The following is a 16,857-nucleotide window of genomic DNA, read 5'->3' as shown; positions in this document are numbered from 1 at the left end:
TAAAAGCCAGGATAGAGTTCGTATAAGAGAAACTGAAAGCAAAAGAAAAAAGGAAAAAACCACCCTGGGTGGAGATCAGTTGAAGGATCATCCATCAACAATGGACAGGGACTCCCCCAAAATTGAGAAATGCTATTTTTGCAACCTATAAAAAACAGTTAGAATTCACCAGCCAAATGTCCCTTCTCAAGCAATGGCTAACTTAAAGGACATTTGCATCTCCTCTGCATTTGTTAGATTTGTTCCTCTTCAACAGTTTCTTGTTTATTTTTCAGTCAATACAAATTGTTCTATCCCCTCAGATTGGGTTCGATTTAGGCAACAAGCGCTTCTTGAATAGGTAAAGAACATGTGAGCTCTATGTGAGCGCTCCATGGCACAGGACCTAGCTACTTGCGGGATCGCATCCTGCCACACACATCCCTGCGGCCAATTCGCTCTCACAGGGAGGGACTTCTCCTGGTGCCGTCCACTAGGCAATGCCAACGGGCGACGCCAAGGAGTAGGGCCTTCTCTGTGATGGGCCCAACCCTCTGGAATGACCTCCCCCCCGACATTAGAACCACCACTGACTTCCGCTCCTTCCGACAAAAATTGAAGACTCACCTGTTCCGATTAGCTGGCCTGGCACATTCATAACTGCTACCTCCTGGCAGATATATATTTTTAACGGGTATTTTAGGGGAACTGTTTTTAAATTTAATTTATGGGATATTTTTAGGGGGTTTTAAAATTATATTTAGATACTTTACTTAGTTGTACAGTTCTTTTTAACCTTCTTTTTAACCTCCTCCATATCTATTTATCTATTTAACAATTTTAACTGTTTAACTATTTAGTTATTTATATGATGTATTTCTTGTATGGACTGTACACCGCCCCGAGTCCCTTTTGGGAGAGGGGGCAGTCTATAAGCGCTAATAAAAGTAAAGTAAAGTAAAGTACCAAACTAACTTTATGAACTTCATGAACTTTTCCAAACTACTAAGGCAGGGGTGTCCAAACTTGGGAACTTTAAGACTTGTGGACTTCAACTCCCAGAATTCCCCAGCCAGCCATGCTGGCTGGGGAATTCTGGGAGTTGAAGTCCACAAGTCTTAAAGTTCCCAAGTTTGGACACCCCTGTACTAAGGAGAATATTTGCAACTCAGGGTTGAAATGAGGGGTCCTTGGTACTCTCTGAGCTTGTTTGTTTTCTTGCAGATGTTTCATTACGCAAACTAGGTAACATCATAGGTTCATTAATGATTTGGGTAATGAAAGAAAGCAACAAAACTCAGAAAGCAACAAGGCGCCTCACTTTACCAAACTGGCTAAATTCCTTCCTTTAGTCACTTATTGGAAGACACTTATTCGCCTCTTCTTTTTATGGGCGGTAATAGAAAGAAACAATGTTTTTTTTTAAAAAAAGTAAAATAAAATAATCACTTGGTGAAACATTTATAAGATTTTCTGATTTTTATGAGGAAATTATTGTTTTTTCCATTCACAAATGCTGAATTTGGACATTTGAAACACTAGAAGCAAACCACAATGGTTTCAGCTTTACTCTTCCAATCTGAAACTGAGATTAATTTCCTACCTGTTATATAACTTCCTTATTCTTTACAGCTCCTGAGGCTCCAGACCGTCCCACTATCTCAGTAGCATCTGAGACATCGGCCTATGTGACTTGGATCCCACGCGGGAATGGTGGGTTCCCTATTCAAGCATTCAGAGTGGAGTATAAGAAACTGAAGAAACCTGGTGACTGGATCTTAGCCAGGAGTGACATTCCCCCTTCTCGTCTCTCTGTGGAAATTAAAGACTTAGAAAAAGGTAGATTTACCCTTCCCAACATGCATGTCTTTTGGTAAAGGTAATCCTCGACTTACAACAGTTCATTTAGTGACTGTTCAAAGTTACAACTTCATTGAAAAAGTGACTTATGACCACTTTTCGCACTTACAACCTTTACAGTATCCCCATGGTCACATGATCAGAATTTGGATGCTGGGCAACTGGTTCATATTTATGACTGTTGCGGTATCCCAGAGTCATGTGATCTCTTTTGCGACCTTCTGACAAGCAAAGTCAATGGAGAAGCCACTTAACAACCCTGTTACTAACTTAACAACTGTAGTGATTGACTTAACAAGTGTGGCAAGAAAGGACGTAAAATGGGGCAAAATTCGCAACAACTGTCTCACTTAGCAACATAAACTTTGGGCTCCATTGTGGTCATAAGTTGAGGACTACCTGTACTTTATATAGTGGCTTATAATATGATGGTAACTAAACATTTTATTATCCAGACCAAGGAAAAAGAAAATACAGGTAGTCCTTGACTTACGACTACAATTGAGTCCAAATTTTTAACGGTTGCTAAACAAGAAAATTCTGCCCCTTTTTATTTATTTATTTATTATTTATTTATTTTATTTTATTGAATTTATAGACCGCCCCCTCTCCCCGAAGGGACTTATGACCTTTCTAGCCACATTTGTTAAGTGAGTCACTTTGTTAAGTGTTGACTGCTTGTCAGACGGTCGCAAAAGATGGTCACATGACTCCAGGACACTGCAACAATCATAAATACCTAAGGATAGGACAAGAAGCAATGGGTGGAAACTAATCAAGGAGAGAAGCAACTTAGAACTGAGGAGAAATTTCCTGACAGAACAATTAATCAGTGGAACAGCTTGCCTCCAGAAGTTGTGAATGCCCCAACACTAGAAGTCTTTAAAAAGATATTGGATAGCCAGTTGTCTGAAACGGTATAAGGTTTCCTGCCTAGGCAGGGGGTTAGACTAGAAGACCTCCAAGGTCCCTTCCAACTCTGCTATTGTATTATTGTATAAATACATGCTAGTTGCCAAACATCCAAATTTTGATCTCTTGATCACAGGGATGCTGCAATGGTCATAAGTATGAAAAACAGTCATAAGTCACTTTTTTCAGGATCTCTGTAACATCAGACGGTCACTAAACAGATAGTTGTATGTCAAAGATATTTCTGCAATCATTTTATTTTGCCTGAAGGCTGCTCTTGAATAGCTTCCTTAAATTGTGTTTTGCTAATCTGCCCTTTTCTCAGTCCTAGGGCTTTCCAGAGCAGCAGAAGGTTTAAATCCCTTAATTAAGTGAGATGACATGAACTCCTACCCCACATCCTTTCAATACTGTTATCAGTCATATGTAATTGCACCTTCCATTTTTTTCCTCCATTAGTCACATTGTGTTAACAACCCTGTTACTAACTTAACAACTGTAATGATTCCCTTAACCACTGTCTCACTTAGCAATATAAATTTTGGGCTCCATTGTGGTCAAATGGAAGTTCTCTATCTGCTGCAAACCCATGAGTAATATGGGGGAAAGCTGGTACATGTGTGAAGGGTCCTTGATGTTCTCTGAACTTGCTTGTTTTCTTGCAGACATTTCATTACCCAGCTAGGTTACATCATCAGTGCCAAATGATGTTACTAGCAAATGTACAGAGGTTGAGGTTTATTGGACTTATATGCCGCCCTTCTCCCAAAGGACTCAGGGCGGCGTACAACATAAAAACACATATTACAAAAGTTAAAAGAATGATTAAATAGAATATTCAAAAAACCCAATAGACATTTACAATGAGATTTTAAAATTAAATTAAAATTAATAATTTATTTTATTCAGGCCAGGCTGGCTTGCTGGAAAAGCCAACTTTTTAGGGCGCGCCGGAAGGACCGGAGGTCAGGAATTATGCAAAGCTCTGGGGGCAGCTCATTCCAAAGGGAAGGCGCTCCCACAGAGAAGACTCTCCCCCTGGGGGTCGCTAGCCAACACTGCCTGGCCGATGGCACCCTGAGGAGGCCAACTCTGTGGGATCGTACTGGACAGTGGGAGGCTACTGGTGGCAGTAGGTGGTCTCGCAAGTATCCTGGGCCTAAGCCATGGAGCTCTTTAAAGATCATAACACCTTGAATCGCACCCGGAAAACAACCGGCAACCAGTGTAGGCAGACTAAAAGGACTGTAACATGGGAGCACCTACGTACCCCCATTACAACACGCGCAGCCATATTCTGGACCAGCTGAAGCCTCCGGGTGCTCTTCAAGGGCAGCCCCATGTAGAGAGCGTTACAGTAATCCAGACGAGAAAGGATGAGGGCGTGAGTGACTGTGCACAGGGCATCCCGATCCAGGAAGGGGTGCAACTGGCGTACCAGGCGAACCTGGTAAAAGGCCCCCCTGGTCACAGCCGTCAGGTGTTCTTCGAAACTAAGCCACGTATCCAGGAGGACTCCCACATTGTGGGCCCTCTCTGAGGGGGCTAAAAATTCTCCCTCTATCATCAAAGATGGTACAAGATGCACAAATCGGGATGATGGGAACCATAGCCACTCAGTCTTGGAGGGATTGACCTTGAGCTTGTTCGTCCCCATCCAGATCCGTACAGCCTCCAGGCATCGGAACATCACGTCGAGGACATCATTTGTGTGGTTTGCACGCCAGGTTCACTCTCCCCTCTTGTATGAGGTCGTAAATGAGGGGAGCCTTATGTACCACGGACCTGGCATTAAGCGATACCAGCCGGAGACCCGGGTCCTGTAATCCCGAGCACACAGGGGTGCGAGAGGGACAATGAGGTTCGGAGCACGCAATCGCTCTTAAACAGCAAACCCGCGTTCCCCGGACATAATTTGGCCCTAGGCCCCCACCGTATCTGCCCCTCCCACATACAGTAGAGCTGGAGCATACAGAGCACCAAGGACCCCTCATTTCAACTCTGAGCTACAGATATTCTCCTTTATTGATTCATATCTATTGCTAATGTGAAAGATGGGTTAGTTCTCTCTATGGAAGGATGTATATCCCCATTTGGAACAATCTGCATTTTGTTTCTTCTCCCAAAAGCAAATATAGTTCCCACTTGTATTTTTTTCTCCCTACTTCTAAATATTTATTTTTTACTTATTTATCATCTCCATTTGCCAGTTCCCTCACATAGAGGCTCTGGGTGGTGTACAATAAAATACTAAAAGCATAAAAACTGTATATAAAATGTTAAAAAGGCAAAGCAAATGTTAAAATTAATTAAAAGTCGGGACAGGGCTTCAGTCTCAAACCAGCCCCAGGGCTGCAGGCTCCTTTGTACCCCCCAAGCAAGGTTGCAGAACCATATTTTTACTCCCTTCCTGAAGGCCAAGAAATATCTTTTCTTCAGTCTGCTTTTGGGGTAAAAAAAAAAGTCATTAAGTACCTTTGAAACTTCACTGGCGTGTAAGATATGGTCTTTTTAATTTCATTTTTCATATGGTCTTTAATGTCAGGATTCCAAGTAACGCCCCAACGAAAGAAGATCCCGAGGCTTGAGTTTCCTCAAAGTTCCATTTGATTAGAGATGTCATATTGGCGCACCTGGGAAAACCCGAGTCTGAAAGTTTCCAGGTTTTCTCCACCCAAGTGAAAGTTCAACACCCTGCCCAGCACCCACATGTCCATCACATAGTCCAACAGGCACCATCCCAACTGGAAATGCCTCCCAGTCACAACACTCAAGGTGCAGGGCAACATGACTCTCTGAAAAATGAATTGTATTCAGACTATATATCTCTGATACTCCATATAATCCCCCCCTCCCATTTTCCCACAGTAGAAAATGTGGCATGCCTGAAGGCCCAATGTAAAAGATGGCTTCCAGGCCTTCTGTTGAATTTTCATTCAATAGAAAATATTAACTCTTATTATCTGACTATTAGGACAGACATCCCTTCGGCCGATTTGCTCACACAGAGAGGGACTCCTCCGGGTGCCGTCCACTAGGCTGTGCCAGCGGGCAACGCCTAGGGGAAGGGCCTTCTCTGTGATGGGCCCGACACTCTGGAATGACCTTCCCCCCGACATTAGAATGACTACGGATCTCCGCTCCTTCCGTCAGAAACTTAAAACCCACCTGTTTCAGCTAGCCGGCCTGGCCTAATCCCAGCTTTCCCACCTCAGTTTTATTTTTAAATTTTTATGATTGGTTTTATGGTCGAAGTTTTTAATTTTTATAAATTTGTACAGGCTATTTAATCTATTTTTAGCTATGTATACTATTGTTTGTATGGTTTTTTAAATTTATACCTGTACACCGCCCCGAGTCCCTTCGGGGAGTGGGGGCGGTCTAGAAATCTAATTAAATAAATAAATCAATAAATTGCCTGAAGGGGAAAAATAAAAATAGGGGTTTTTTTGCTATGTTGTTTACGTCAGTGGATTAAGGAAATGCCAATCGAATATAATGCCCAGTTTCAGGAAGAAATTAACAAACGTATTACGATGGTCAGATGTCATTTCTCTAGCTAACTATTTTTCTCAATTGCTTTTTGTCCAATCCTGTAGGCACATCTTACAAATTTCGGGTGCGAGCATTGAACATACTGGGGGAGAGTGAACCTAGTGCTGCATCCAAACCATACGTAGTATCAGGTTACAGCAATCGTGCATATGAGCGTCCTGTTACAGGTCCATATATCACTTTCACTGATGCCATTAATGAGACAACCATCATGCTAAAGTGGGTGGTAAGTGTGAGACAGAAAACTGTAACTAGTGGGCAAAGATCGGGCTTTTTTTTTTAACAGCAGTAGACTTTATCTAATTAAAATTGTACAATATTTCTCAGAAGATGGTCCCTATGATATTATTTTTACTGCTAATGCAAATCCTGCATTGAATAATGCAAATGTAACACCTTAAATTTCTCTATTGCCGTAGATGACATGGCAATGTTTAGTACTTTTAAACATGTGGGAGCTTGATTAGCTTTCATGCTAATTGGCATGAAAAATAAAAATTTAAGCAAATTGAATATGAAAATAAATCTGAATATAAAAACAAATAATCTTCTGTACTAATAATGATCCTTCAGCCTTTCACACCTATTAATTGATTGTCTTTTGTCAGAATTTTGTGCAAGTTAGCTGGCAAGTCAATTAATAAGTGTGAAATTTGCACTTACATATGGAGGTAGTCTTACGTCAAGATTTTGCTTATGGATGCCAATTAGATCCACGACAAAACTTCCACTTTCTTTCTAGATCCATCTTGACAGCTATTCTGCATCGTCGATTTAATCAGCAAGTTCTAGAAAAGCAAGAAAATATTTCCTCTTCCTTCCCCTGAATAAACAGTTTCCTTATAGTTATTCTATTACAAGAGTGGTTTTGAGAACTACTATTGGGTTGGGTTTGGTTTATTTCATTTTTTATTTCGCTGTTGTTTTTACAGTATATCCCTGCCAGCAATAACAATACACCAATTCATGGATTTTACATTTATTATCGACCAACTGATAGCGATAATGACAGTGATTACAAGAAAGATGTGGTGGAAGGTAAGAAATGTTTACTGGGTTAGATTTCATTGAGTACTTCTACAAGATGCCTTTATTTAGTCATTTGCTAAGGAGCAGAGCTGTTTATATAATAAAATACAAAATAGTATAAACTAAGGCGGCTGATATTAAGAAAACAGTTTTCATATTAGTGTTAAAGACAATATTTGACAATTTGTAGATGTGTAACCATGTGTGGTGGATATGGTGGAAGCAAGGATATTTACAGGGATAGAAAGGATACAGAGGTGTAGTGAATAACATTGATGTACATTACTATTTAGTTTCTTTTCTTATCCCGAGCTTTATTTCTTTGTCTTAGATTTAGGAGTCATTTATCACTCCTTCCTTGCAATCTGAGTTAAATTGCTTAGCCTGAAAGGGAATAGTGTGCTGGGTATGTATTTTCAAACAAGGGAGAAGAAACGTTTCATGGTTTTCACTGATTACCGTAGAATATAATGTTCACATTAGCCTTGATATCAGAAATATCCATTTACTGTAAAGATTTAGGATGGAATGATGAGGAGACAAGAAAGTAATCATTGTGTGTATTGTTTTTGTTCAGGTGACCGATACTGGCATTCTATCAGCCACCTACAGCCAGAAACTTCATATGACATTAAAATGCAGTGTTTCAATGAAGGTGGAGAGAGTGAATTTAGTAATGTGATGATGTGTGAAACTAAAGGTAATTAGTCCTAAAGCATCTCCAGAGAATCTGTAATCACTAATTAATCTGCAATAATTTTTTGAACAGAAAAGTCTCAAAATACACTGTGTTGCTGAGAAAACAGTATAAAACCAACAAAGACAAAAAGTTCAATTATGTGCACAGTCTGAGGTTCAGGAATAAGTCCCTGCTGGTATTAGATGACAGAAAAATGTACTAAATGACAGAAAAATGTACAAGCAAGGCAGGAAATATTTAGACATCTCAGCCTAGTTGATGGGAAAAAAATAATAGTATAAAACCCAAAAAATGACATTTTAAAATATTTACATATTAAAGATCAAAAAGATGGGTTAACAGAACAGATCATGTTTCAGTAACTTGAAACAAATAACAAATATGATTTTTCCCTCTGGTGGCCTCACAGAAGCTCCATTGAATAAATATAGTTTGTAAGATGGATGGCCTTCCTAATCTGTCTGGAACTAGTTATCAGCAGCCATAGCATTGGCCATGCTGGCTAAAGTTTTTGGGCATAGATTTCACCAATCTGTGGCAGGACACAGATTCCCACTTGTTCAGTAAACAGACTTACAGTTTTGTATCACTGAAGTAGAAGATAACTACCAAGTGATCAGCACTAAATATTAGCAGATTGGCCTACAGAATGAGAAGATTGAATCTGTGATGCAGATGTAAACTCTTAAGACAGTAATTTATTAAGTTTGACATACGATTTCTTGTTGTTGATCCTAGTAATGAATAGCAGAAATGGTTAAAATAGCAGACTACCTACCTCTTTGAGCATTGTGGTCTGAATACTCAAAACAAGAAAGTATTCATGATCTGGGTATTTAATGAAAAGAAGCTTCATAAAGGATGACGGTGTGGACTTGACTAGAAGTTTGGTGTCAGAGTGAGAAAAGGGGAGAGGAATTTCCAGACATACACATGCAATTCTTCTTGATTTACTGTTTTATTAATATATACAGTAACTTTAGCTTAGCAAACTATACATGATATAGTTCTATAAAATTTCAAATGGAGCTCTGAAACTTGCAGTCCTTTCCACCAGCCAGTTTTGATGTTTGCATATCATTGAACCTGATTTTGGTCCACAGGGGGAAAAAAAATATTTTAATTTTGAGACCATGGCATCATCCAGAACCCACCAGGGCAACTCATCCTTTCTCACTTGGAAAGAATTACACATGATAATAATATAGCATTATGGGAAGTTGACTATATCTCCCATCATTCCAATCATCAGTATTTGTGCTAGGAAGAAATGAACATTTTTGTCATTAAAAGATAAAGCAATACATTACATGAATAGCAAAAAAAAAAGGTTGTGGCAGAAAGAAATTGAAGAATGGAGAAGGCTTTATGTAACATGAAACTCTAACAGTGCTTTTTCCTCCCCTCTGAAGCTCGAAAATCATCAGGACTGCCTGGTCGTCTTCCACCATCTACAGTATCTACAATACAGCACCCACCACTCAATAATGGCCATACTGTCTTAGGGGCAGGAGCCATGGTGGCCCGATCCAGTGACCTGTCATATTTGATTGTAGGTGTGGTGTTGTGCTCCATCGTCCTCATTATTGTGGTTTTTATTCCATTTTGCCTTTGGAGAGCTTGGTCTAAGCAAAGTAAGTACCGTGAAGAGCCAAACTGAAGAGCCAAATTTCCAGAGAAATTTCCCCCCCCTGCATGTACAGAATGTACATGTTTGATTTGAAATTGATAGTCTCTTAACAGGAAATGGTAGGTGGTTGAAATATTTTAAGCTACAAACAACCCCCAAATTTGATTACCTGGCTTATGTTAAGAATAATCCAAAGTACCCTGACACCAAGGTCCCCTCCATTGATCTGCAAAAAGGGACGTTCATATTATTTTTCAAAGCTGCCAAGCAATATAACTGATTAGTGGTTAGAATGCAGTATTGCAGGCTAATTCTGCTGACTGACGACTGTCAGCAGTTCAGCAGTTCGAGTCTCGCTGGCTCAAGATTGACTTGGCTTCCATCCTTCCGAGGTCGGTAAAATGAGGACCCAAATTGTTGGGGGAAATATGCTGACTCTGTAAACCACTTAGAAAAAACTGTAAAGCACTGTGAAGTGCTATTGTTAGTGCTAGCAGCATAATTGCATAAATAGCTAGATGATGGGATAGGTAGGGAGAGAGAGAGGGAGAGAGAGAAAGAGAGAGAGAGAGAATATCAAAGTCTAACACAGAGTTCTTGTATAGGTCGTCTTCACTTAACAACTACAGTTGGGACTGGGAGGTCCATCCCTAAATAACACAGTTGTTAAGTGAACTATCAAGACTTGCAATTTTACTGCTGGCTTCTCTATTGACTCTGCTTGTCAGAAGCCAGCTATGCACAACTGTTTACAACTGGTGTAAACAGCTACCAGTTGCAATGCATCCAAATCTTGATTATGTAACCACAGGGACATTACAATAATTGTAAGTGGAAGGACCCCTCATAAAGTTTCAGCACCTTCCTAGTTTTGAAGATCACTAAACAGAGCAATTAAGGATTGGTTGAAGATATAATCCAATGAATGGGGTAAGGTGGGGTATGAGCAGGAAGGTAGGATTTACCTGTTGGAAATGCTTTGTATTCTCTGCAACATATTCCCAGAATTCTCAATTTCATACTATAAGAATTAAAGGGCATGCGTGAGGAGGAAAAAGGGGAATCTAATTGTGGGCACAAACACAAAAATCTAGGTCCAATCCAAATCTTTTGTTTACAGTTGTGCTACCCGATCTAATCTGTATATTTCTTTGTTTCAGAGCAGGCTATAGACTTGGGCTTTCCAGGAGCAGGACTGCTAGTACCATCTTGTCAGTATACCATGGTGCCTTTGCGAGGTGTTTCTACTCCTCAAGTTAATGGGCTACATTATGCAAATGGTGGAAATGGTCATTTCCCCTCTGCTACAGCTGGATATTCGTATGCAAAGTCATATGATTGCAACTCAGATGAAGCTCAACAGGTAAATTGTTCATCCATCTTTGGAAACTGTTAGGTAACCTACTTCTCATGCCTGTCATAAAATTTTGGCTAGTATTCAATGTTGGATATTTCTACAACTGGTTTACCTTACAAGATAGAAGTCAAAGGAAAATGTTTGCCAGAAATATCATTTTCCTACTTAAATTAAAGGATTCAGTGATAATAAGCAAATAAGTTTTGTACTGTACTTAAAAATACTGCATAGTTGATTAAAGTAGAACCTTTGAGTTTATAGCTGGAGAAACAAGCCCCAAATTCACTCTGTATATAAATAATAGAAAATCTATTCGCATTCTAAAAGACACCAACATAAAGTTTCAGTGGGTATTTCCAGTTTTACAAATCAGCTTAATTTTTGTAATGCTGGATCCAATCTTATTGCTAAATTTTTAAAAGTGTGTGCCTGCTACATCACTTCTTAACGGTTGACTTGAACTGACTTGACATCTAATCCTTAATCTTTCTGTTTCTGTTTTTAATGTGCTTATTTTTCTTTCTGTTCTCAGCAAAATGAAACCAATGCTTTTCTGCAAGGGAGGGCACTACAAAATGGAAATAATCTACCTGAACCCCAAAGGTATGGTTTATTTCTTGGAATATTTTCCTCTTTAGTTTCATGGAGAATGGGATATTTCATTGGGCAATCTTTTTCTCTAAAGTCTTTTTTTTCATGTAGATTGAAAAATTAAATATATTGAAGCCATCATTTGATTCTTCTTGCTCAAGTATGGCCAATGTACAGTCATGGTTTTTGATTATCCAAAAAAAGGTTTTCATATCAAAGCAAAAAATAGATTGATATAATTAGAACATATTTGATTATGGGAATCAGTTTGGTGTGAACTGTTGGCAACTATAGGCTTTCTCCAGGATGATCTGTCCCCAGTCTAATTCTTTAGCTATTCCAATGATATACCCATTTCTGCCTTAATTAAGTTCATCTACCATAACTGCTGGTTATCCAATTCTTTTTCCTTCCACCTTTCCCACAATTATAGTCTTCTCTGGAAAGCTACATCTTCACATAATACGTTCAGAGTATGATAATTTGAGTCTGATCATTTGTGCCTGAAGTGAGAACTACGGGTTGAACTTTGTTTTCTTGGCTAATCATATTTCCAGGGATCTTCTTAAATGCTAACATTCAAAACATCAATACTGTTTCTATTCAGTTCTTCAACTTTTGCATGATTCTGGTGTTATTATAGAATAGACACATCCTGGCATTTGAGTATTTAGAGTATATTTACTTTAGTTATCTATAGAACATTCACTTATACTATTCAAACCATGTGTTTTACAATGCAGAGAAATCTGGTCCTCCTAAGAAATAATTAGCATTTTAACACATAGTATCTCTATATTAATTTGTAAGAGTGCTTTTCATTTGGAATATCAAATGTGAAAGAAAATTAAGCACTTGACAATGTCTGTCTTACTTTTACTATCTGTATACATAAGAAATCCACTGATGTCCTCACATGCTCCTCTCACTTATATTTAGGCTTGTTAGCCCTGGACTAGAACACAGTTCTTTTCTCTGTGGTCTGCCAGATGACTCCATAAATCAACTGTTACAGCAACATGACAACTGCCAACACCAACACCACCATCATGAACAACTCCTTAGTCTGTGTCACTCGACACCAGAAAGAAAGATGGGAAATTCTACTATGGAAGACATGAGGAATCCTGTCTTCCATACAGGTCAGTATCAGAGAGATCTGAGATATTTTTTTAAAATAAAAAGAAAAATTATTCATTTGAAAAAGGAGAGCAGACTAAATGAAGATCAGTGCACACAAGATATTTCTATTCACACAGAGTTCTGTGTTGTATAAGTATTAAAAATTAAGCATCTTCAAGCAATAATCTATTAATAACCAGTCTTGCTCATTAGGGATATTTATATTTCTTTTATTATTTATATTGCTAGCTAAAATCTGTATAATCTGTATTGTTAAGTTATATCAAAAATGTTAACTGTTTCAATTCTTACACCATTTGGTAGAGCCGCCAAAAACATGAATAGATTGGTGTGGATCTGAAATAACTGAAATGTCTACAGTGATTGTCAGGAAACTTTTACTAATATGCATCTTAGTAAGCTATAGAAATGTAGGTTAGATTTCTTTATTAATCAAATACCAGTGAAAATTACTGAAATTTATTTTCTTTTACCAGTAGTTCTTAACATTATTAGCTCATGTCTTGTCATGTATAATGTATCTGTAGGTATTCTGATCTTGTTTCTCTCAAAAAATAATGCTCTGAGATCTTATGATCTCAGTTTTTTATAATTTGGTTTCACTTCAAAATACTTTTGAATGGAAGAGTCTGATAAAGAATGCAATTTGATTCTTTATATTTTCAGATTCCACTTGCTGTCTTGGTCTAGTCCCTGTTAAACAGACAGGGGGAACAGATGTATGCCAAAAGAAAAGACATGTGTGGCCCACAAATCCAGAGGATGGTTCTTCAGGAGAAAACTCAGAGAAATATTTGAATAGCCCTGCCTCTACATAATTCCTCAGATACTTGTTCCAGCATCAGATAAGGAGCTGCCTTGCAAAGATTATTCTAAACAGAGAAAAGTTTATTTATTTTTATATTACATTTTATTTATATATTTATGCACTTGTAAATAGATGTACATGTGCCTTCTATAATTACAGAGAGGAATTGTATCATGTGAAAATTACAGCAGGGAATAAACCAAGACTAAATCAACCATATATATATTTGTTAGATCGTGGACTTGAAAAGACAGATTACTGCTTTATGTCTTAAAAGGGCATTGACGCTTTTCTTCATTTTCCAATTGCTAAAATTGTATTTCTAATGATAAAACTATGGGAAAATCTTTTTCTATAATCGCGTTGGAAGATTTTCACTGCAGAATGCCAAACACAAAACTTAAAGCACCATTTACCTGCATTGAAAACAATATATATACTGTGTGCCAGTAATGAAAAAATCACCATGCTTCAAAAATAAAGCATTTCTCCTATTTTTATTGAACTTGTTTTTGTAAATATTTTTTTGCTTTTTAAATCTTGACAACTATAAAATGATCCCTACAGTTCTTTTAATTTAAAAAGTTCACTGTACTATTTCAGTTAGGAATCAACAAAAAATAGAGTCATTCAATGAAAGAAAGCCACATTTCATAAATATATCTGCATATCAATGCACTGACTAGAATACATTCTTGCCCTTCTTTGTTATTCCTCAAAAAGCTTTCAGTGGAAAGACAAGCAAATTTCTCCATATTATATTTAAATAACCTTTTAAAATTACTATCCCACAGTTCTAAAATTCAAAGCTTCTTCCATAGTATATTTCCGCAAAACATGAATTCTTCTTCCTCTAAATTAATGCATCCAATCCAGTCAAACAATAAATCCAGACGCACCTTCTGCAATCACATGGAGTGTAAAGGCAACTGCTGTTACAATGCATAGCCCAGAAATGGGGAAAGGAAGAACCAAACCAGAAGAACTCTCCATCTTCGTTACTGGGTGTTTTTTCTCCTCTCCTGCTTCTCCTTCACAGCACCTTCAAGGTCTTTGGCAATTGTCACAAATTGAGAGTAATTATTTCCAAGCAAAATTTTTGAAGTGCTCTTTAGCAAGACATATAGAGATGCAGTTAGATGTATTCAACAACTAAGCTATTTAGAATCAATTTATTTCCAAAACATTCAAGTGGAGACTTCTTCATGTTTTAAGAGTGAGGAAGTCTTTTACGGATCACAGAAAAACACAACTGATCTCCTGAGTTTTTATCAAACTAGGAACCAGTCATTATAGAGACCCTTATAGAGCTCATGTTTGCTGTTGTACTAGTAGTGAGGAACCAATGGTCATGCTACCTGCCCTGAAAAACTGTAACTGGGAGGGGGGGGGATTGGCACCCAAGGCTATCTCACTTAGGTAGTTCTATCTAAGGCATATTATTTTAGCTATTAGCTAGTTCTCTGATCTCCCACCATGATAAATCTGCTCCCTCTTTCTGCCCCCTGCCTCCCAATACTTGCTTTGCTTGCTAGATCTATATTATCTCTATCTCTCTGCCATTTCGGTTCTCTAAGTTACCCGCTTTCCTTTCCAAGGGTCCCCAACATCAGCTACTCTCCTTCCATTCCCTTACTTCCAAGGAACTTGAAAAAAACAGAGCTCTGGCTTTCTTCTTTTTCTGAAAAATATTGTAGACCAGGGGTGTCAAACTCACACCGTCAGGTTGTTATCTGACATATTGCAACTCCCCCCCTTCGCTAAACCAGAGGTGGGCGTGGCCAGTGTGTGACACATCTGGCCCGTGGGCCGCGAGTTTGACACTCCTAGACCAACATAGAACCAGACATGCTCAGAAAGGGAAAGGAAAAGAAATACAGTCTTCCGAGGTTGTTGTTTTTTTTAAATGGGACTGAGAAGTGAGACTTCCAAGATTCAACTGCTTAAAAGTAAGATTACTATAAAGAAGTAATATGGTAAGGCTCAGGCTCAATAGTGTGTTTAAAATTTAATTACTCCCATATGCTTTATTACGTAATATAAAAGTTAAATTAGAATCTGAAAATATTTCCATATGTTAGCTATGAAAATTATAAGCAGTTCACATAACTGAGCAGCCAGCAAGTGACACTGCCAATTTCAAAGTCTGTAACAGTTTAAGATACTGTAGAAGGAATAGTGATGATATGAGAACGCTCTGCTAATTTTTTTCTCAGTCAACTGCATCTTGACAGAATGCCAAGGCTTGCCCCCATTTTCCAGGTTATTGGTGGCTTACTTTGGGTCTGGCTTAGTCAAAGTTTCTCATGTGCAGCATGTCATTGGGTAGTAATACATTATTGTTTCATACTGTGATAAAGACACAGTTTTACCAGCAAACTGGGAGAACAAATTCCCATTTGCAGACTGTTCCTTGTTTGACATGTACAAATATGTATGTTGGGTTAGGAAATAGAACTATTTGTAGATTTTTGAGAACCTTCATATATCCACAGAAAACCCAACTGATTAGAAGAATGAGAGATACAGTCTATTTTATCCAGAACGGTTCTCTATCTTTAATAAATGTCATTCAAATGGTACAGGTTTTCTCAATCACTGCATCTCCAAAGAAGTTATCATCTTAAAGTTCAACCTAAACAGTAGTTCAAGGCAGAGCATTTCTTCCAGAATTAAAATAAACAAGGATAAATTCTCAAAAGCACTTTGCTGGCTAGATAGAAGAAATGAGACTGATTTTTATATTTAAAAAACAACCCAAGACTAGGACACTGTTTAATCTATAATCTCGTCTCTCTGGAAAAGATTTTGAGAGGCTGGGAAGATATGACCATCTTTTCGACTCAAGAGAGTTATTTCTTCTTTCAAGACTTCAGCTTCTTGGGCTTGCAGCTGAACAAGTGCAATCAATTTTTCCCTTTCCTCAATATCTACTCTGCGAGGTCCTTGAAATTCTGCTCCCTGTAAAACAAAATCCAGAAAGTTGTCTAAATGTCAGTAATAATCATCCAGATTGGTTGTTGTCCAGGACAACAAGGATTGTGGTAGGTGTTGAGTTCCTGAACTCTGGTGACAAGTGAACTATGGGACACAGGATTGTTGGCTGAGCAACTGCAGAACTACTGCAAGAAAAGTTGTTTAGTGGTCATAAATATAAGTATACAAAGGCTAAAAACAGAAATAATAATACTGCAATACAAATCAAGTCCAATGAGAAGGCAATATCTGGAAGGAGAAAAAAACTACACCAGTTCTGGAAAGAATCTCATCCAGAATCAAAAACAAAGAATAAA

At 38.2% G+C, this 16,857-nt stretch overlaps 2 protein-coding genes across 2 annotated transcripts in view; one reads left to right on the top strand and one right to left on the bottom strand.

The window, feature by feature from the left end:
• The window catches only part of BOC (BOC cell adhesion associated, oncogene regulated), a 77,501-nt gene extending 63,439 nt beyond the window's left edge, over positions 1 to 14,062 (top strand). The window contains exons 11-19 of the mRNA XM_081952709.1: positions 1,612 to 1,818; positions 6,351 to 6,532; positions 7,239 to 7,344; positions 7,913 to 8,035; positions 9,448 to 9,669; positions 10,826 to 11,028; positions 11,555 to 11,625; positions 12,553 to 12,755; positions 13,423 to 14,062. Of these exons, the coding sequence (XP_081808835.1) occupies positions 1,612 to 1,818; positions 6,351 to 6,532; positions 7,239 to 7,344; positions 7,913 to 8,035; positions 9,448 to 9,669; positions 10,826 to 11,028; positions 11,555 to 11,625; positions 12,553 to 12,755; positions 13,423 to 13,574 (1,469 nt within the window). The 3' untranslated portion in view covers positions 13,575 to 14,062. The remainder of the gene's footprint in view (positions 1 to 1,611; positions 1,819 to 6,350; positions 6,533 to 7,238; positions 7,345 to 7,912; positions 8,036 to 9,447; positions 9,670 to 10,825; positions 11,029 to 11,554; positions 11,626 to 12,552; positions 12,756 to 13,422) is intronic.
• Positions 14,063 to 14,101: 39 nt separating this feature from the next.
• The window catches only part of CFAP44 (cilia and flagella associated protein 44), a 58,805-nt gene continuing 56,049 nt past the window's right edge, over positions 14,102 to 16,857 (bottom strand). The window contains exon 35 of the mRNA XM_081952707.1: positions 14,102 to 16,525. Within this exon, the coding sequence (XP_081808833.1) occupies positions 16,340 to 16,525 (186 nt within the window). The 3' untranslated portion in view covers positions 14,102 to 16,339. The remainder of the gene's footprint in view (positions 16,526 to 16,857) is intronic.

The sequence above is a fragment of the Natrix helvetica genome (assembly GCF_964273705.1).
Source record: "Natrix helvetica genome assembly, chromosome: 4".
Taxonomy (NCBI): Eukaryota; Metazoa; Chordata; class Lepidosauria; order Squamata; family Natricidae; genus Natrix; species Natrix helvetica.
Note: the sequence above shows the minus strand (reverse complement) of the source record. Positions and strands in the feature narration are given on the sequence as shown.